The following is a 22,899-nucleotide window of genomic DNA, read 5'->3' as shown; positions in this document are numbered from 1 at the left end:
TTAGATACCTTGGGCTGGGCAGAGGCCGACGCCCCCGCCGACGAAGAGCCCGAGGACGGCTTCCTGGTTGATCCTGGAGCTGAGGAGGGAAGTGGAGACTTACCCGAGGCTTGTTTTTGCGAGGCAACCAGCTTCGATGGCATCGAGGGACGAGGCGAAGCCGAGGGTCCCGAAGCCGAGGTTGAGGCCGAGGTCAAGGCCGGGGCCGAAGCCGAGGCCGAACTCGAGGCCTTCCCGGGCGGGGACTCGACGGAGAAAAGTTCCGCCATGCGGGCCTTACGGCGTGTGAGAGCCCGCTTCTGGAAGGTGGCACACTTGTCACACGCGTCCGTCGGGTGCTGGGGCCCCAAGCTCCGTAAACAGCACCGATGAGGGTCTGTTATCGAAAGGAGCCGGTCACAACGACCGCACTTTTTAAACCCCGTAACAGGCTGGGACATGGGCCTACAACGTGGCCGGGAACGAACGAGGTTCCCGGGCCGTGCTACCGGGAGCCCCCGGAGCAACGGAAAAAAGGAATTTTTTTTTTTTTTTAAAAAAAGGGAAAACAAAGAAAGAAAGAAAAATTACACGCAGCGACCGCGTCGAAAAAACGTACACAGCCGCGGCGACAGAAGGCAATAGAGCACACAATTATCCACAGGGCTTCTGGCTCCGCGGATGAAAGAGAACTGAGGACCACGAGGTGGGGATGCGCCCTCTAGTGGGCAAGAAGGCTAGCACATGCGTGGTGCAGTGTGCAAACTTGAAACTTCAATCAAGTTTGCTTGAAAAGCTGTCCGCGCTGGGGCTCCGTAGATGACGTCACCCACATGTGAGAATATCATGCCTGCTTGTCCTGGGATAAAATTAAATAAATAAATATTTATTTAGTAGTGCTGGATTTTTAGTCCACTTCAGGAGCACAGGATATCCCTGGTAGTTTTAGTGAGACACCAGAGATACCACAAAATTTATTTGGTGGCCCTTGTCAGTTCTGGACCCTCCAACCCCCAATGTCAGGAGGCATGCGAGATGTCCACTCATTACTGCCTTCTTCCAAAATGGCTGTACGTGACCACTAGCATGCATCCCGAAGCAACATTTGAAGCTAGAAACAAGGCAATGCTTCCCAAATAAGGGACGCAATGCCTTATGTGGCTGCTTGACTCCTAATGATACATCCTCATGCACCGTTGCAGCAGGAAATGGAGGATACCGCTGGATGCCTCCCCACTTTGATAAGTATTATTGGTTCATGGGGGGAGGGGGGGGCTTTTGCAGTGGAGACAATAAGTTCTAGAGCCTCTCTGTGCTCAGTGCTGGCCTTTTTCTTTTTCTATTTTATTTACAATGCAGCAAGCCACTTTAGATTGCCACAGCAGTATGCACTGTTTTTTTTTCAATTAACACACACTTTCAACATGCAGTATTTTGCATGCAATTAATTTACTACATTGGGAGTAAAAGATTTTGTGCATGTGCCTGAAGCTTAGCACAGTATTCTAAATTCATGGCTTATCGCATCAAGCCTGCAATAAGGAAAACAAGCACCTTCAAGATAAGTTTCACTGTGCTCACACTCACACTAAATGGCCAGTGAAACAAGCTTAATCAGTCAAACAGTTCAGCAATTTGAGTTATTTCATCAACATAGAAACATAGAAAATGACGGCAGAAAAGGGCCACGGCCCATCTAGTCTGCCCACACTAATGGCCCATCCCCTAACTACCTCCATGAAGAGATCCCAGCATGGCAACTGATGAAATACATTTTTTTTCTTATTTTAGTTTATAAATGCAACTTATCCTAAAGCTCACATTTTAGAAATATAAAATGTGCCTGCAATGGGATTACACTTCACTCAGCAATAATGCCTGAGAGCTACAGGATCTCAGTTACAGCCATACAACCTCCCAAGCGTCTTACCGTGCAACTCTGTCATGACCTCCAGATACAAAATAATATCCATAGGGAGAAAATTGTGTGTCCCACACAGGGTAATTGTGTCCTTTATAACCTACTAGACAAGTGAAGGTCTGCAGGCTCCACAATCTAATGGTGCCATCCTCTGCACTGGACAACAAATAGTTTCTACAAATCACAAAAAGAAAATACAGTTGTTAATGTAGCCTTGAATTTCTGCACCCCTTTATTCAATGAATATGTGAATGTGTGCTTGGTTGTAGGATGGTTATTTTCATAAAAAGCAATAAGATTAATTTTTATCCAAAATTAGTGGGGGGGGGGGAAGACAGTAACAAAATCTTAATCCGGTTTGCCAACTTAAAGCCCATCTTTTATTGGTCTCTGTGGTCCATCCTTATTAATCGAAGTTTGGCTGAACATTTTTCCAGTGTGTTCCTCAAACTGCCATAAAATCTGGCTCCAAGATAAGCTCCAACTCTGGCAACAGTCAGGATTGTTCAGTGCCAAGCGTAAGCTGATGTAAAGACTACCAGGTTCATAAATGAAGGAACAATTATTTTCAAGTTTTGTTTTCTAAATATATTGTCAGTCATTGAGAAATGCCTATTCAGACATAGACCACTTTTCCTCTAACACAGGACTCGAACCCTCCTCCCTTTTACTAAACCGCGATAGTAGTTATTAGCGCAGGGAGCCACTCTGCTCCCAACGCTCACAGGAACTCTATGAGCATTGGGAGCAACTCATAGCATTCAGCGAGGCTCCTTGCGCTAATAACTGCTATCGCGGTTTAGTAAAAGGTGGGGTAAATTAGAAAACATCCAGAAGTAACCAAAGAACGGGTTTTGTTGGATCAAATCAATTGGCCTAGTGCAGCAGTACTGAAATACAGCAATTTTTAAACCACAGAAATAAATGTTTGAATTAAGCAGCTATGTTAAGCCAAGATCCATAACCAAGATTATTCTACTAAAAACAAATTACAAGCACTGAAGGACACCAATTTCTCATCAGATCTAGAACTTACTTTTATTGACAAGTGTTTAATGTGACTTTTTTTTTAGAAAGGACATTGGAGTATCAGGCTGAGAAGATGAACTCCTGGTTAAGCCCGATGATTATCCAGATCTACTCTTACCTTACATATAGGAAATTATTAAAAACCTATTTATTTGCCAAACAAGAATGCTAATTTTTAATATTTCTGATGATCTTGATTTTTAATTTTTTAAGTATGTTTTAATTTTTTAACAATACTGCAAATTATATTTCATCATGTTATATTAGATTGATGTATGTAATAGCGTTTTATTGAAACTGTATCATGTACTGAAATGTCTCCGTTTTTTTTTATGTTGTGAACCACCTAGAACTGCTGGTAGGGCGGTATATAAGAAAATAAATTATTATTATTATTATTATTCTGTTTGTATTTTACCTATCAGGACTAAAGCTGGTTCCATAGACGGGGCCGCTGTGCCCATGAAGAATCTTCGACTCGCTTGCTGTCTTCTCATCCATGATCCTCTCTAAAACATCATCTGATTCTTTATCTATGAGGCCGAGATCTGTAAAAGCCCATCAAGCATCGTATTTACAGCCGAGACGCTAGGCAAGGGCTTCATTTGCAGCAAATTGGCGTTCACCAATACCAGTGCAGACTCTTCTTAAACAATGCACACTCAAGAGCCAATTCTTGCACCTAAAGTCGAGTACTGGCATTTACACCAGATGAAACCTGGTGTAAAATGCTGGTGCTCAACTCACAGCATTCCGGTGCATAAATGGTACTATTCCATAAAACTGAACAATTTTTCAGAATACCCCTGACCTGCCCACATCCAACGCCTGGCCATGCCCTCTTTTGAGTTGCATGCTATGAAATTTAGGCACTTGGGGTTATAGAATAGCACACAAGCAAATGCGCACGCAAATCCAAATTAGTGCAAATTAAGTGTAATTATTGATGGTTAAGGCCTATTAATTCATACTTGCATGCGCGACTAAGTTAATCAGCTGCTACTATATTGACTTGGATCGGCACCAAAATTTTGGCTCCGATATTTCAGCGCCATATATGGAATCCATGGGATAGCACACACTCCTTAGCAAAAAGTGTGCACTCTTTGACATTCATTCTGGAATGGGAAAAAAATTAGGGCCACCCACCCCAGCAGACACATGAACAAAATCATTAACGCCAGCAGCAGATTGCCAGTTTAATCATCCTAATTTCTTGATAATACACAACATATAATCTGAAGCCTACATGATGGCTCATCAACAGTGCCATGTACTGCCCAGCAGATTGTGCCGAATTTAAACAACAGATCAGAACTTCCACTGCCTGAGCCAGCTGGGCATGCTGCAAATGCAGTCCTAATAACACTGCTCTCCCCCGGGCCATATGCATCAGGCAACGGCAACACCGGATGGTAATTTATAGGTAACTCAACCTATACTAAAAAAGCGTTTTACTTGCTCAAGCAGGCACTTATAGAATTGCCCTTAGGATATGTGTGCATAAAAAAAAAGGTGCTAGGATATGTAAGGGAGTAAATTTATAAGCTATTTCTGCACTTACACAATGTTTTACATATAGAAATCATCCTTTGCAGAATTACCTAGTGCTCATGCACAAGCATTTCTAGAATACTTTTATGTACAAAACTAGATGTTTTAGGGGATGAGACTAAACATTTTTGAACAAATGTATTTTATTGAGCTCAACAAGGAAAAGAACAAAGGTGCAACAAAATACAAAACAAGCTCACATTATTACTATCAGAAGAAAAAATCCCCCCCCCCCCATCAAATCCCTCTGCAACCCCTATCCCAACGCCAAATTCCCTGAAAGAGACCAGGACTTTAGGCCCCAAAAGGAAGTGATCAGGCAGAGTACGGTACAGGGATTCAAACAGGGATTGGACAGATTCCTGAGGGATAAAGGGATCGTGGGATACTGAGAGAGGTGCTGGGATGTAACACAGGTATAGAAAGCTAACCAGGTAATAAGTATAGAAACCCAACAGGTCGTGCATGTGCAAGACCGGAGGGTTAGGACTACGATGGGAAGATAGGACTTCAATGAGAAACCAAGGTGGCAAGGGAGCCCCTTCTGGTGATTCAGACAGGTCGTGACCTGTTTGGGCCGCCGTGGGAGCGGACTGCCGGGCAGGATGGACCTATGGTCTGACCCGGCGGAGGCACTGCTTATGTTCTTAAAAGGAGCAGACCAAGAACAAGAAAAGAAAATACATTCCAACAGGGAAGATAAGGCTAAACATTTATTTACATGCATATTTTCTATTATTTATACAGAATGAACACAAACATGCAAGTACTACATTAGAGACTCTGCAAGGAGCAAGTGTAATTGTGTTCATAGGCTGTGTGAATATTTCAGGCTTATCTTATAAAACAGGCCTCTTATGAGTGCATACTAGCGGCATGCACAGGAAACCTGTTATACAATTAACCTCAAAGCATATACTTTTATGTGGTATATGTATAGATGTCTCTGTGGGCTAAAAATGTGTGGGACCAGCAGCAGTTAGTGCATATTTACAAAATATGCACAGTTACAGGCGCCACAGCTTTTGGATTGGATATTTTATAAATGCATCTGTTTCCTTTATAAAATAAATGCAGCACATGCCCCTATGTGCTCTGTTATAAAGTTACTCTCTTAGAAGGCAATTCTATAATCTACGCATTCACACTGAACCCAGCTCTACGGGGAGAACATCTTTAAACCTACCACAGATTTTTTCCATTCTATGGACTTTCACAACAAAACTCAAATTTCTGGCCAACTGATTTTCCCGCCAAAATTCAAATTGGTGGACTGCCCTGTTCCCAATCAAGTCAGTGAACCCACTATTTACAAAGTCACACTGCAGACTTCAGAGCATACCCTGAAGAAAGCCACAGCATGGTGGTTGAAACATCGGTTGCTACCTGACAAAGACATAGCGAGACTCAGAAACCTACAACAAGCACAATACCATCTGCGGAAACCCTGAGAGAACACAAAACTGAAATGCGTCTAAAAACCCGCCCAAGTCGGCACTTGGACGATCTAAAAGACAGGTCATCCTAGTGCCAATAATTGAAACAGCTTTTTGGACATATCAGGCCTCTGAATCCCGCTGTGTGCCCATAGCTGAAAGGGGCGTTTTGGTTAGGGTAGGATATGGGCCAAACTATACTTAGTTGTCCTGCAGGGATAATCGAAGGTTTCACAAGACTTCCTGGACGAAACTTATATGTTGTGAATTAGACGATGTAAAAGCAGGTATAAGTGTCCAAAAGGTATCGAAAGTGACCAGATAACCACTACAAAGACAAAGTAAAGACTCATACACACTCCCCTCGTGTTCACTGACTCCAATGCACCTCCACAAAGATCAGAATAAAAATGTACATACCTACCTTCAGAACATCAGCACCTGGAATAGGAAAGCCTAATAGAGATACACTTCGATGGCTTTAGTCTGGGGGTGGGCTAGTGAACCATAGCGAGGAGGACCCAGACCCATAAGCCACTCTAACCACTACATTCATGGTGGAAAATGTGAGCCCACCATAACCCTACTGTACTGCCATATATGTGGCACCTGCAGCCATAAGGGCTATTGGGGTTGTAGACAGGTGAGTATAGTGGGTTTTAGGGGTCTGATCATAACCTATAAGGGAGTTCTGGTGAGATGTTTATGTGGCACCCTTTTTGTGAAGTTCACAGCAGTGTCCTGTAAGGTGCCCCACTGCTCTGTTGCCATGTCTAGGTGGCCAGTCCATCACAATACTGGCCCCTCCCACGTCCAAAAGGTCTAAACTTTGTTTCTCCACCAGATAGAGGTTGTAAATTTATCACTAACATCTTTTCGCACATCAAGCAGCATTATGGGGTAAAGACCTTGAACAATTGCTCGTGCCTACTACCTATGGGGAATTCAGGAAACACCTAAAAACACATCTGTTCCTGAAATACTTAGGAAACCAACCTATACAATCTTAGTCCTCAACAAACGATCGCTAGAACTATCAATCATTAAGTCTGTCCTTTGTTTATTCCATTCAATCTGTAACATTGCTAATCATTGTAAACCGCATAGAACTTCACGGTCCTGCGGTATATAAACTGTTATTATTATTCTGGGTGTTTGGGACTTGGACGAAGTCTTGGTCGAGAATGTGGTATAAAGATAGATGGTGGTCTGGACGATCAAACGCCTGGACGTCCAGATAGATGATTTTTGGGGAAAAAAAATTTAGACACACTTTTCAAGAACTGACATTTTACCGCTGCTGACTTTGAGCGACTAGCACCCTATGTCCAAAACGGACTTAAGACGTTTCTTTTTATTATGCCCCTCTATACATCTATCATGAAGCTCATAAAGAGAGGACCGTTTTATGCGGTCCTAATTAAGTACTAGTTAGCAAATCCACCTCTGGAATACCCACAAAATAGCCAGTTCCGGCTTAAGCACCAATTAGGAATTTTCAGTGGCCAGAAGTTGTTACTGCCCATTTAAATTGTTTGGAATTTCTACTCCTAAGACTAAAATGGTCACAGATGACTAGGGAAGTCTGATATCACGAGCTGCAGGCACATTTTATTTTAATCTGATGGCTCTTCAGTATGAGCAGACGGTAAAAACCTGTCTTTCCAACAGATCTATTCCCAATTGTGAAGCACATCTCTCTACACCAAACAGTACCAAAAATCTTTCTTCAAAGCATGAATCATGTGATATTGCATGAGATTCACCTTAACTAGAGCTTTCTATCCATCCTTTATTACTATAACCCTTTTTAAGGTAACACAGTTTTGAAAATATGGCTTCTAATCACACTACAGAAAGGTAGCGAATGTTAAAAGGCAAGTTACTCCATATTATTAAAAATTACACTGGCTGCCAGTTGAAGCTAGAATCATATTTAAATTTGTATGTTTATGCTATAAAATGTTTGTAGGTTTGGCACCCACTTATCTTTCGAGACATTTTCAGCAAACTCTCGACCTACGCAAGGAACCCTTTTGTTTTCATTTCTGACGTTAAAGGGATGCATTTCCAAAAGATTTCTGGATAAAACCTTATCTTATCAGGCTTGTGTTTGGAGCAAAACCATAAGTGATTTGCTCCTAAACTCATTTTCTTATCAAGTATTTAGAAAATCTTTGAAGACTTATCTATTCGATAAATTTGTTTAAGAAATTTCAGTCATGTATTGGATTTGTTCATGTATGTACTTTTCTGTGTTTGGCAGACTCTCTTGATATTAACCACTCTGAATTGTGAGGTATATTTTTATTATTATTAATTGTACATAACTGGGTGGTATACAGTATACTGCCAGAGTACTTCTAGACCTGGTACAGTATAATGTAATATCTGTATATTGCTTTCTCATGAGACCAGCCATGGGAGGAGATATGGAATGTGATGTCAGACTAGGACATAAAACTCCAAGTCTGGGAGAAAGAATTATGTTTTGCCTCTTTTCTGCAATTCTAAAACAGGTATTGACTGCTGAGCTCCAGGCCTTAATAGATCGAGGCCTGGAAACCAAGCCAGTAGGGATCGAGGAAAATAGAGAACAATTCATTCATTCATCTGACGCATCAAGGCCTCAAAGGATTGGGATCAGAAAGCCATTCCTTCATCAAGGCAGGGAAGCCTAGAGGAAAGACACGCCAGCAACTGGGATGAGATATTCCTAGCTCTGAAAACACATCTGTAAAAAAGGTCAGCACTCACTGTCAGCAAGCCTGAACTACTAGGGTAGGGTACTGATGGTTGTGTGCTGCAGGGCTGAAGAAACTGGGGTCAAAACCCATCTAGGGTAGTAATTATTTACCTTATGCTGGCTAAGGGAACCTTAGTTGAGAGATGCAACAGGTAGAAGTTAGGAAGAGTGTCTATTCCAGTGTTCCCCATAGAGGAGCTGGAGTTGAGAATGCTTGCTGGTTAATGGAAAGAGTTCCTGGATATCAGATGGAGAAAAAATTATATTTGGAGTGTTTTGCTGGTCAGAGAAGCAAGTTATTGACTGTGAGCCTGGAGTAAAGAAGAGATTCCTGACATTTGAAACAGGAAGAGCCCACTATAGGAAGGAAAGAAGAATTTTAAGCTCCAAATATTCTTGTCTTTCTTTTCATAGTGAAATAACAGTATCCGACTTTTGATCACCCAGTAAAAACGTTTTGATATCTGGACTAGACCAAAGCCCAGATTTTGCTGTTTCTCAAGTTCTACAATATACAGGAATAAAAACTAAAAATATTTTTGCAATCAAGCTGCATTAAATGTTTTGGTTTTTTGGTTTGCCACAAAGGAACTCTAATGAGCACTGTGGTTGCTGTGAACTACCAGAAAGGTGGAAACCAAAGCCTTTTGAACTCTCAAGGCTAACTTCCCTAGTAGATAGTGAGGCAATAAGCATGTTATCCAATGGCATGCAGCACAATTAATTTTTATTATAATGGTAGAGCCAAACATTGTTTGCCATTACCTGAAGCTGCTTTCACACTGCGCAGCTTCTTGGGAGTCACAGTCCAAACTCTAACAGTAGAATCTGCAAAACCACCTGCCAGCAGGCTGGAATCATCTGTCATGTCCACTGCAGTCAAGCCCTGAAGACAGAAAATAAAGTTTACAGAATGAAGATTACCTTAACTAATGCTTACAAGCCAAGGAAGCTGATGAATAACATGAAGGGATCTTTAATACGTTCTGATCTAAAATGCTGGTTAGAGTGTAAACATAATCGCATTACAGCATGGTGGGAATTCCAGAAACCTGCAGCAGCACAGATGGAACTAACCTGGTAAGCATTGAGGAATGTGTAGAAACAGATGGAAGGCAAGCAGTCTGGGCCTAAGCGCACCCGTTTTGTGGCTTCCTTCATGTTCATTATTTTGTCCAGCTTATCAGAGTCCTTCAGCTCTGGTAGTGGGATCCTATAAAGGAAAAACAAACATCGGGTAATGTGCTTTGGCCTTGCTAAAATGAAGAACTTCTGTCCCTTGTTTAAACATCTTTAGAGACCAAACTGGCTTTTATATTCATCTCAAATCAGCCAATCTATAAAACTCAAAACTTTCTCTAGACCTAAAATAGGTGTCAGGTCAAAACCGCGGAAGACAAAGACGCGCGCCGAAGAAAATAACTGTTTTTAGGGGCTCCGACGGAGGTGTGTGGGGGGAGGGAACCACTTTACTTTATACAGATCACGCCGCCTTGTGGGGGGTTTTGTTGGGGAGCCCCCCCCCACTTTACTTAATACAGATTGCGGCGGCGTTTGGGGGGTTGTAACCCCCCACATTTTACTGAAAACTTCACTTTTTCCCTAAAAACAGGGAAAAAGTTAAGTTTACAGTATAATGAGGGGGGTTACAACCCCCCAAACCACCCACAACGCCGCCGCGATCTGTATTAAGTAAAGTGGGGGGGCTCCCCAACAAAACCCCCCGTCGAAGCCCCTTAAAACTGTCGTTTTCTTTGGCGCGCGCCTCCGTCTTGTGCTCAGTTGTCGGCGCGCGCCTTTGTCTTCCGAAGTTTTGTCTATGAACCCCTAAAATAATGCCATAGACTGCCTAGACATGGCTACCATATGAATAAAAGAACTGGAATAAACATTATAATCAAGCAAGCAAATGTTTTTAATAACTCCTTACTGGACTAGGTCTATGCATTTAGGCAAGTAATAAAAAAAAAAAAAAGTCTAAAATTATTTGGGGTCAAGAACTAAGGTAGTTAAGTCATCAATAAGTAAGAACCCTTTTTCTAAGATGTAGGGTGTAGGAAGGTCTGACTGGGAAATATAATATATGTTCACCCTCCGGTAGTCTTGAGGTCACAAAATGGCCAAGCACGAGCAGGGCTTAAGCATCTCCTGCCAAGTGAAAATCTTCAAATTATGCACTCTTCACTTTGGGCTTCTTTTACAAAGCTGCGGTAGAGATTTCTATTGCAGGCAAGCGAGATAAATGCTCCAACCCTCATAAGAATTCTATGAGCATCGGCACATTTACCTCGCCGGCCCGCAGTGGAAACCTCTACTGCGGTTTTGTAAAAGCCAGCGTTTATATTGTGTATTGATGTGAATGAACTTTAGCAGGGTGTCATGGAAACTTGATCAATATCCAAAGACTCCGCACACGGCAATTTCCAAAAGCCCCAAGGTGATACTGTATGGGGAGAAAGTCAATAGTCAATGGAAGATTAAAAAAAATTGTTTCCCAAGTCGATTACTTCTTACTTCTACAATTTACATAGATTCTACATTTGCTTACTAATCTCAGGAAAGAGCCATTCCCTTCTATTCATAAATATACTATGTTTGAGCTAAGGATTTCAGTATACTGCCCACTAGGGGTACTGGGAGACTATAACTCTGTTCTGCTCTGAAATTATAACAAACGGTTCATAGACAACCCCGCGAAAGACAAAGGCGCGCGCCAACAACTGAGCGCAAGACGGAGGCGCGCGCCAAAGAAAATTACAGTTTTTAGGGGCTCCGACGGGGGGTTTTGTTGGGGAGCCCCCCCAGTTTACTTAATAGAGATCGCGCCGGCGTTGTGTGGGGTTTGGGGGGTTGTAACCCTCCACATTTTACTGTAAACTTAACTTTTTCCCTAAAAACAGGGAAAAAGTGAAGTTTTCAGTAAAATGTGGGGGGTTATAACTCCCCAAACCCCCCCAACGCGGCGCGATCTCACGCCCCCCCCCCGTCGGAGCCTTAAAAACAGTCATTTTCTGCGGTGCGCACCTCCGCACTGCGCTCAATTGTCTGCGCGCGCCTTTGTCTCGGCGCGCTTTTAACCTGACACCATAACAAACACGTTAACCATTGCCATTGAATTTCAAACCAGTGAAACAAGCATGACAAATAAACATTTAAAGAGCTTAAATAATTCCCCAATGTGTTATAGCAATAGATTTTTCAACTCAAACTTTCTGATTGAGACAGTAGGTAGGTGCAGGAGATAACTGACAAGACGGGGCTCCAGAATGACACACCTATCTACTATAAAAAATATTAGCAAGGTAAGAACCTAATTTCTTTTCCTAGTGCAATAGTTGTGTCATTCTGGACGGACAGGATATACAAAAGCAGTCCCAAGAATCTAGAGTGGGACCACTGCGCCAGCTTGTAACATTGAGGGCTCAAAGACAGAGTCCTTCCTTGCCGCTACATCCACTCAGGAAAATTTGGAAAATGTATGTACAGTGGGCCAAATTTCTGCCCTACAAATCTCCTCGGGGAAGACTGCCCAAGTTTCCACCCACAAAGAAGCCACACTTATAGTTGAATGCTTCTTTATGGAAACTGGTGACAGTTTTCCACAGGCAATATAAACTGACAAAATGGCCCTACGGATCCATCTGGAGATTGTGGCCTTGGAAGTCGATGCGCCACATTTAGCCTGACTAGTGAACACAAAAAGATGGTCAGATATCTCGAGGTCACCAACGAGTTCAGGCTATCGGAGAAGAACTCTTCTCACATCCAACTTTTTCAGAATCTTCTTAGAACCTGTGGACTGGAAACCCGAAAACAACTTTTGGCAAAAAGGATGGAATGGTAAGCAAAGAAACTCTGGCCTCTGTGAACTTGAGAAAAGGCTCTCTGCAAGAAAGAGCCTATAGCTCTGTGACTCTTCTCCCTGAGATTATAGCCATAAGAAAAACCATCTTGAGTGACAGATCCATCAAGGACACTTCTTGCAGCAGCTTGTATGGAGCCTGACTGAGGCCTTGCAAAAAAATACATTAAGGTTCAATGATGGAAACAGATGTTTTACAGGGGGCCTGAGCCATAGTGCCCACTTTAGGAATCTAGCTATGTCCGGATAAGAAGCCAACGAAGCTCTACACCCGTGGTCTCAAATTCACGGCTCGCCAGGTACTATTTTGAGGCCCTCAGTATGTTTATCATAATCACAAAAGTAAAATTAAACAGTTTCTTGATCATATGTCTCTTTAGCTATAAATGACAATATTATAATTAAGACTTAGCCAAAAGGAAAGATTTATAAACTATAAAGAGTTTTACCTCATGCAAAATTGTCATTTCTTTAATAAGACATTAACTATTTTTTTCTGAGGCCCTCCAAGTACCAACAAATCCAAAATGTGGCCCTGCAAAGGGTTTAATGTTGAGACCACTGCTCTAAGCTCTCGAGCCCTGAAACAAGAGTCTACCGCCACTTGGACTCTGAGGGATGCCAATGTAAGACCCTTGTAAAGGCCAGCCTGGAGAAAAGCTAAACCACCGAGATCAGAACAGAGAACAGCTCCTTGTTCTCCAGAACATGCTCACCGAACACTGCGTCCTGACACACCTGAACATCCACACAGTAGTGTTGAACAAAAGAATGCAGAGAAGACCAAACTTAATGCACCAGAACTGAAATGTTTCCCATGCCTTAGTGTAAGCAGAGACTGTTGTAGGCTTTTTGGCTCTGAGCAGAATAGCAATGACTATCTCTGAGATTCCTTTGAATGATAATGTCACACACTCAAGAGCCATGCTATAAGAGCAAAGTGATCCAGATCCTCTATGACCACTGGTCCCTGAGAAAAATTAGGAAATCTAAGATGGCCACCGCAGCAGCATTTTGGTGCCAAAAAACAGTCCAAAAATGTTTTAAAACAAAAAACCCCAGTGATTTTGCAATTTTGGAGGTGGGAAAGGGACAGAAACCAGAAAAAAAAAGTTTTAAAGTCCCCTCTGATTTTCTTCATAGGCTGTAACAGCCTTACTCACTGTGACCTGTGCTGAAAATGTGATGCAATCTGCCTCAGCTCAAAGTAGCTGGATCTGGGAAAAGAAATCACTACCTCAAACTAACTGCTCCTCCAATGCTGAATCTTCGGGCTACCAGCTTTACCGGTGATGGACTGACCTCAAATCCCCACGGACTCATGAACACAAAAAGGGGAAGGTGAAATGCAGCTGGCACCCTGCAGAGCCCCTTATATATGCCCGACAGCCTGCATTCAAGCCCCTGCGAGGCAGGTAATGCTACAAGGGGAACAGTTCCCAAGCTCCAGAAGTTTCTGCAGGCTGGCCAACAGGTAATACAGAGGAATTGGCCTGTCAGCTGCAGACCTCAGTCTGCTTCTCCTCCACGAAGGCAGAGCTGAACCCTTGACGAGGAGAGTTCTGAGCACCAATAGCTGTCAAAATTTTGTGAAAAAGATTTAACCAAAGAAAAAATTAATTTTCTCTCTTTTAGACTCTCCAGAACGGTACAGTTCACTGATGGGCAATAGCTCACCATGACCAGCAGGTGGAGACTGAGACAAAACTTTTGACTAATACTAATAGCTGTGCTTCTCTCTATATAACCAGTCTGCCGAATAGCCAAGCAGAACTAAGAAGTGTTAATTATAATAGTAACAACACTCTGAACAGGAATAACAACTAACATAAAGCAATACTGTTGGAAAGTGTATAGAAAAAACTCCTTCAGCAAATGTCCCCACAGCTCGCCAGCTACACCAGTTGAACCAAAGCCACTGTTCTTTTGATCTCCCCGACCCTAGAAAAATACTAGAACCCACAGAAAAAAAATCACCCTCTTCACGCAATTCCCCTAAGGACAGACAGACAGACAGGGTGGGGACCATACCGGCCTGGAGAGTCTAAAAGAAAGAAAATTAACAGGTAAAAACCTAATTTCTCCTTCTTTAGCATCTCTCCAGACCTGTACAGTTCACTGATGAGACATACCAAAGCAGTACCAATCATGGATGGATCCCCCAGAGGGCTGCCACCAGAACACGCTCACCGAACACTGCGTCCTGACGCACCTGAACATCCACACAGTAGTGTTGAACAAAAGAATGCAGAGAAGACCACACTGCAGATATCCACCAGAGGCACAAGAGAAAACTTAGCCCAAGAAGTTGCCTGACCCCGAGTGGGATGAGCTTTGAGAAAATCTGGAACAGGCTTCTTCTGAAGAAGATATGCAGAAGCGATAATCTCCTTGATCCAGTGTGCAATCGTATAAAAATACAAGTACACTGAATAGAGGGCTCTCTACAGACCAGCACTGCCTCAGGATTTTTTTTTTTCAGAACAGACTCCACTGGCTCTCTAAGCTATATGCCTGGCTTACAGCTGAGGAACCTCTACATAATATTGGGGAGGTGGAGAAAAAGGGAGGAGGGGCTCAACTCGTAATCCGATGAGTGCGACACCCCCGAGGTTGGACGGACCACCGAAAGGGTCCCCTCCAAGTTCAGTCCAGCACCAGATGGGACAAGGAGCACTACACTAAGTCCAACAGCCCTACACTAACCACGGGAAGACTGGCACAGCTTAACACACCTGCTGGAGACAGAGGGAAGCATAGCTATTAATATTACAGTCAAAAGTTTTGTCTCAATCTCCACCTGCTGGGCATGGTGAGCTATTACTCATCAGTGAACTGTACCAGTCTGGAGAGATGCTAAAGAAATATACAAAGCAGAACAGAAAGACTCCTTCCAGCTCACGCACAAAAGGAAAAACTAAAGGGGCAGCAGAGCCCTCTGGTGATGGAGGAGGGATTTAAAAGCTGGAGTGGGCCCTAGGGTCATCAGAGCCCAGACCCTGGGAGGGGGGAACTTGGTTTGCGCCTTTCTATTTTCTGCCTGGCATTCCGCTTCATGGGGGGGGGCGGGGGGTACTGGTGGGGTAGGTTTGGGGGTGGAGGGAACATGGGGTGTTTGGGGATTTTTTTGGGGTAAAAAATATTTGACATGATTGTGTTTGGTTGTCTTTGCTTATGCAGACATTGCCTCTGTTTCTTCTGTGCTGGCATTTGTTGTTGCTGTGTTTATTTCTGCGTGTAATTTTTTTCATGTCAAATAAAAATTGTTTTTTATTCTAAAAGCTGGAGTGGATTCCTTCTGCATGGCTCATGAACATGGGGATATTAACCATCCGTCCAGAATGACACACCTATTACTCTAGAAACAATATTCTGTAAAAGTGTCATTTTATAAATCACACATACAGAACAAGGATCAACAAAGCCCCCATTTCCCCTCAACTATTGAAACAACTGAACAAGTCAAATGACTACAAAATGCTGCATAGAAAAATCATGCTAACAGAATACCTCGTTCACACACACAGAACACAAATGCCAAATCTTTAATAGCTGACTAAAAAATATAAACATAAATTAAACCGAAATCCCAAGAAGTTACACTTTGCATGTACTACAACACCTATACAGATATATAAATAAAGGAGTCAGTCGAAAGTTTTATATACCGATTCTACAGCCTTGTATATTATATGTTGGTCTTACACATGAGGAACAATAACTGTTTCAGATTAGCAGGCTATTAAACTCTGAAATGACATGTACAGTCCAATATCTCTCAGCTGATGTGGTATTTATAATCTGCCAACTTCCAATAATTAGGTTATAAGCAGCTTAACAATTTGAACTGATCTACAGAAATCATTCAGTTACAAATTCAGCTTCTGAAACAAATAAGTCTTCAGTCTTTTCTGGAAAGACAGATAATACACATCATCAGTATCTAACCCCTGAGCTGTTTGGTGTTCCCTCAGGATTTCTTCACCTCCATCTTATCTGTGATTAGCATACAGAGCTGCAAAATGAACAGGCCAGGTTAATTCTCTTACCTGCTGCTCAGTCTGTGGTCTTTGTTCAAGTCATTTACCATCTCAAACTAATTCTGGACAATGGCCAGTGAGAAATGTCATAACCATACAGTGATAAAAATGGCACCAATATAGTCAGCACTTGCTAGAGAAATGTGAAAAGGAAAACACCTCACATAGGAAGTACGGCAGGAGATACCTGTTTTGTGGAGGTGCATGAGGATCTTGCTTCTTGCTTTTTGAGCCCATGCTGTCTTTTTTAGGTTTCTTTTTCTTTGGTTTCCCTTCTTCATTTTCCGCTTCTTCATCTTCATCATCTGGAGGCAACTCGATTTCTGGCTCTTTCAATAAGCCAAAGAAAACCTAGAGCAATTTGAAAAGTAACTCTATTGCTGTACCATTAGTAATTTGGTGTATGCCTCTTTTAAAGCATAAAAAGGAGTCCAAGCAAACAAAATAGGCAGACAATCCACAAGATCCAAGTCTGTATTCAGAGTTCATTCACCACATCAAGATTAAAAACATAAAACTCACTAAAAGCCCTACACAGCCGTTTTTGCTTTCCTAAGGGCACAGAGAGCTGCTTTCAACTAATATCGGTGGCATTTTGGAATCGCACCTTTTGATTCTCATTAGCCCCCGACACAGCCCTTAGAAGGCCAAAACATGGCTGTGTCAAGCTTTTAGTATGTTTTTTTACGCAGGATATAAGCTTTTTAAATAAATATATTTAATGGGGCAGGGAGGTCTTGCCTCACTAATTTGCTTGACTTCTTTGAAGGTGTGAATAAACATGTGGCTAAAGGTGAACTGCTGTAGTATATCTAGAGAGTTTCAGAAACTTTTTGACAAAGTTCCTCATGAGAGGCTTTTGAGAAAATGAAAGTCATGGGATAAGAGGCAATGTTCAGTTGTGGATTAGGAACTGCTAATCGGACAGAAAACAGAGGGTAGGGTTAAATGGCCATTTTTCTCAATGGAAGAGGGTAAATAGTAGAGTGCCGCAGAGATCTGTACTGGGACTGGTGCTATTTAACATTTATAAATCAGTGGTCTCAAACTCAAACTCTTTGCAGGGCCACATTTTGGATTTGTAGGTACTTGGAGGGCCTTAGAAAAAATAGTTAATATCTTATTAAAGAAATGACAATTTTGCATGAGGTAAAACTCTTTATAGTTTATAAATTTTTCCTTTTGGCTATGTCTTAATAATAATATTGTCATTTATAGGTAAAGAGACATATGATCAAAGAAACTGTTTTATTTTACTTTTGTGATTATGATAAACATACCAAGGGCCTCAAAATAGTACCTGGTGGGCCGCATGTGGCCCCCGGGCCGCATGTTTGAGACCACTGTTTATAAATGATCTGGAAATTGGACTGATTCATGCAGACTGTGAAAAATTGAAGGCAAACCTTACAAAATTGGAAGACTGGGTGTCCGAGTGGCAGATTAAATTTAATGTGGACAAATACAAAGTGATGCACATTGGGAAGAATAACTCAAATCATAGTTACCAGATGCTAGGTTTCACCTTGGGAGTCAGCACCCAAAAAAGGTTCCAAGTGTCACTGTAGACAATACACTGAAACCTTCAGCCCAATGTGTGGCAGCAGCCAAAAAAAGCAAACAATATGCTAGGAATTATTAAAAAAGAGACGGTAAACAAGACTAAGAATGTTATAATGCCTCTGCTCAATGGTGTGACCTCACCTTGAGTACTGTGTTCAGTTCTGGTCGCCGTATCTCAAAAAAGATAGCAGAATTATAAAAAGGTTCAAAGAAGAGTGACCAAAATGATGAAGGGGATGGAACTCCTCTCGTATGATCATATAAGCCAGGTGGTCAAATCTACTTTCTATAGACTTCGCCAAATTCGTTCTGTGGCCAAATTCTTATGCGCAAAGTCTTTGAATATCTTAATTCATTCTCTAGTAATCTCTAAAATCAATTATTGTAATGCCTTGTTTAAAGGTTTGCCACAAAAAGAAATCAGACGTCTTCAAATTATTCAGAACGCCTCTGTTAAAATTATTTACAAAGCCAAAAAATTTGATCATGTCTCTCCATTACTTAAAAAGGCACATTGGCTCCCAGTTGCACGTCGTATTTTATTTAAACTATGCTTGCTTACTTTTAAATCCCTATTATTTAAAACCCCTGCTTTTATTTTTAGAGTTTTAATTCCTTATTCTATCTCTAGATCTCTGAGATCACATGACCAACACTTACTGGCCATTCCCTCATTAAAAGTTATTAACACGAGGCGTCACACTATTTTTTCTATAACCGCTCCTCAGTCCTGGAATGATCTCCCATTATATATAAGAGAGGAAAAGAATTTGGACAAATTCAAGACCAAACTTAAGAGTTTTCTCTTTAAAGATGCTTTTGGTGAATAAACATAATACTTTTGTCTTTTTTTTTTTTATCTTATACTTCATTGCAAACTATACTTGTTTCCCCTCCTAATGTTTTTACCTTAAATATATTGAATTAAAAATTGATTGTAATCCCTTAATAATTTTCCCTTTTATTTTATAAGTCACTTAATTTAAGTAATTCAAACTTTGTATAGGAATGTTTGTATTTGTCATTTTAATTTGTTTAGATTTATGTCTGTGTGATTTGTTACTAATAAAGTGAATTTGAATAATAAACAATATTAATCAATCCTTAAAAATGATTTTAAGAGTGCTCAGTGTGATATCTTATTCATAACCAACAGGTTAATGGAATAAAGATGTATAATCATTGCATCATCGCACTCACCTCCCTACCAGCCCTATATATCTTGCAAAAAAATAAACTATTCTAGCAAGTTTATGATAAACGATGTATAAAGATGAGTACTTAGCTGAATTCACAAGATGTTAATAAGTCCACCGCTCATGAATGAAATTGCTCAAACAGAAACATCTTTAAAGGCTGATCGTTGATGAAAACTAGTGAGTGCAATGGATTGTTCCAAGTTGTTACTTCATATTGATACCGCTGGTTAGGAAATAATGTCAAAATAAAGTGAGTCTCCACTACAACCACAAAAATGAAAAATAAATGTGTGACTAAAATGTCTTAATCTAAAAATTGAAATGAAATGTCCAATAACTCCTCATTTCCTCAACACCGATCGTGTTTCGCTACGAATAGCGTCATCAGGAGGAAAAAACTAAATGTAAAAGAAAACATAGTAATGAATATATTATAGTTGTCAAATGTCATAAAAGTATTTAGAAAATAAATTTAGAAAAAACTAGTGATAAATTACCTTCGGGCTTCCAAAGAGAGAACACACCGTCTGGGATTTTTCAACCAGTGAGCCGAACCTACGTTTGACGTTCAAACGTGACGCCTTAAAAAGGCCGTCAAAGGATCACATGATGTGTATCATATTAATGAAACCTACGGACTAATAATTACCTAATGGTCCATTCTATTTCTCTGTTGAGACCATTTGGAACTACTGTGTTCCAAGTATAAATCAGCCGTTGTTCATGATATAAGAGAATGTGAGAGATATCACCCTGCCTATTAAACTTAAATTGCCTGATTACACTAAATTTAAGTTCATTTAAAGAATGGCCAGCAGAGAGCCAATGTTCTGTTAATGGGGCTTCTAGTTTGTTAGTTCTAATACTGCTCAAATGTTCCGCTATTCTTAGTTTAATGGGTCTTTTAGTTTGACCTATATAAACTTTATTGCATGGACAAAAAATCCCATATATTACCTGGGAGGTGTTACAATCCGAATGATCCCTCAAATAATAGATTTTGTTAGTATTGGGTATCTTGATTTGATTAATCGTCAAAGAGTGGCTACAATATTTACAACTCCCGCAGCTTGTATGACCAATTGGTCCAATCAGATCTTGTTGAATAGGATTTGTGTTGAAAAATTCACCTAGATTCTTACTTCTTTTATGTGCAAACATCGGCATCTCTGAAAACACTGAATGGAAGCTAAGTATATTCCAATGTTTATATATAATTTTTTGTATATGATTTGTTTTACTAGAGAATGGTAATACACAAGTTATTCTTGAATTACCTTGATCAGACTTGTTGCTTGGTAGCAAAAGCCAATCACGATTGGCATTCTTGGCCCTTTTGTGTGCAACTTTAATGCATTGTTCCGGATACCCTCTATCACGAAACCGTTGACTCATTGCTCTTGCCTGATGATGGTATTCAATAGGTGAGGAACATAACCGTTTCAATCTGAGGAATTGACTGTTTGGTATACTATTTTTAAGTTTTTTAGAATGAAAACTCCTATAGTGAAGGATAGAATTTCTATCGGTGTTTTTTCTGTAAATAGTCGAATGGAACTGACCGGCTGTGAGAGATATTTGAATGTCTAGAAAATTAATTTTAGATTTGTCCATATTAGCAGTGAACTTGATGTTGCAGTCACATTCATTAAGCTGGTTCACAAATAATTCCACTTCCTCCATGGTACCTTTCCAAATAAAAATAATATCATCAATAAATCTCTTCCAAAATAATATCTTGGAAAAGAATATTGAATTATATATATATTTGTCTTCAAATTGGGCCATGAATAAACATGCTACGGCTGGAGCTACTGTTGCTCCCATAGCAACACCTTTGCGTTGTATGAAGTGTTGATCCTCATATGTAAAATAATTGTTATTTATTACTAATCGAGCCATGAACATTAGTAGATTAAGTTTGTTCCCTACTTGTGGTGATTGTGACAGATAGTATTCAATAATCTGTAGGGCTGCTTGTTGTGGTATACTAGTATATAGAGAGGTTATATCCAGTGTGACCAATATCAAATCCTCTGTATCCTCCGTATTCTCTATGTTGATAGAAGAAAAATCCAAATTTTGAATTTGCACTAATAAGTCCATAGAATCTCTAATATACGATCGAATAGATAACATAAATGGCTGTAAATAAAAATCAATGTACTGTGATAAAGGTTCTAATAAAGAACCACAACAGGATACTATGGGTCTCCCCGGTGGATTATGAAATGATTTGTGTATTTTCGGGAGAAACTTTATCATCGGAACAGAAGGATTTTTACAATATAGATATTTGAATTCTTTAGATGATATAATGCCATCGGTATTAGCTTGACATAAAGTAGTGTATATAATTTGTTGAAGATCTTTAGTTATATCATTCTCCACCCGTTGATAAACTGTAGAATCTGAGAGTTGACGTCTAGCTTCTATATGGTATGCTTCCGTGTCCATAACTACAACTCCTCCCCCTTTGTCAGCACGTAAAATTTTTATAGACCTATCATGAGTCAGTGTCTTTAGAGCAGTTCTTTGTGCTCGTGTCAAATTATGATGTTGTTTATAATTATTTGACTCCATTATAGCCATATCTTTCAATACCAGTTTTTCAAAAGCACCAATCATATTGTCTACGGGACCCGGTGGCACCCATGTTGAGGGAACGTGATGAGAGTCAGTAAAGGAAGGTTCATCTTGAGATAGTGTATTGGTTTGGCCAAAAAATAATTTCAATTTCAATGATCTGAAAAATTTGTGTAACCAAGCTTGAGTGTCATAAGAATCATAATAGGCACATGAAACTAATACTGATGATTGGACTAATATAGTCAAATTACATAAAACATTAATTAGAGAACAAATGCATTCAGCAACATTATTAGAATATTGTCATACTCAAAGAATCCCGAGGGGACTAAGACTATATAAGGAACCCAGATTCCTCAATAATCCACAATATGTGGAAAAATGGAACGCGTTGCTTACCCAATGCGGCTTAGATTTAATGTTGCTAACAATTGATAATCTTGATACCATCATTAAAGATTTAGAATTGGAATTACTTGAAAAATTGGAAAACATCAAAAAAGTGGAAAATTTAGAAGATTTTGAAACTCACTATCAGGAACATTTTAAAGCTATGGAATTATATCAAACGGATATCCGTAAACAAAAAATAGCTAAGTTTAAAAGGGATGAATTAGATTACACCAAAGGATACATATATCCATGGATGGACAAAAACAGAAAATCAAGACGTAATCGTCCTAATAGGAAACATATTACATTCATTAATTCCTCTAGTGAATCATCTAATGATGGAATGAAAACAGCTGGTTCAAAATCAGATTCGATACCACTTATTCCTGATTCTTTTTTACGTTTAACAACTTCAACAGAAAAACAAACAGATCCGGGTATTCAGAACAAACTCAAACCACGCAAACTGAACAAGAATCGTTAACATTGGTATTTAACATTTCATCAAGAATGTTAACTTCTTCAGAAATTTCACTGTTACAGATGGGTTTGTCATTTGTTCCATTTACCTATTATGATTCTTATGAC

At 40.4% G+C, this 22,899-nt stretch overlaps 1 protein-coding gene across 1 annotated transcript in view; it reads right to left on the bottom strand.

Moving 5' to 3' along the window:
• Window positions 1-22,899, bottom strand: part of TAF5 (TATA-box binding protein associated factor 5) — an 82,459-nt gene that overhangs the window by 13,530 nt on the left and 46,030 nt on the right. Inside the window, exons 4-8 of the mRNA XM_033941738.1 lie at window positions 16,755-16,918; window positions 9,743-9,878; window positions 9,431-9,551; window positions 3,348-3,477; window positions 1,910-2,074 (exon numbers count right to left, since the gene is read on the bottom strand). Of these exons, the coding sequence (XP_033797629.1) occupies window positions 1,910-2,074; window positions 3,348-3,477; window positions 9,431-9,551; window positions 9,743-9,878; window positions 16,755-16,918 (716 nt within the window). The remainder of the gene's footprint in view (window positions 1-1,909; window positions 2,075-3,347; window positions 3,478-9,430; window positions 9,552-9,742; window positions 9,879-16,754; window positions 16,919-22,899) is intronic.

Source organism: Geotrypetes seraphini, chromosome 4 (genome assembly GCF_902459505.1).
Source record: "Geotrypetes seraphini chromosome 4, aGeoSer1.1, whole genome shotgun sequence".
Classification (NCBI taxonomy): domain Eukaryota; kingdom Metazoa; phylum Chordata; class Amphibia; order Gymnophiona; family Dermophiidae; genus Geotrypetes; species Geotrypetes seraphini.
Note: the sequence above shows the minus strand (reverse complement) of the source record. Positions and strands in the feature narration are given on the sequence as shown.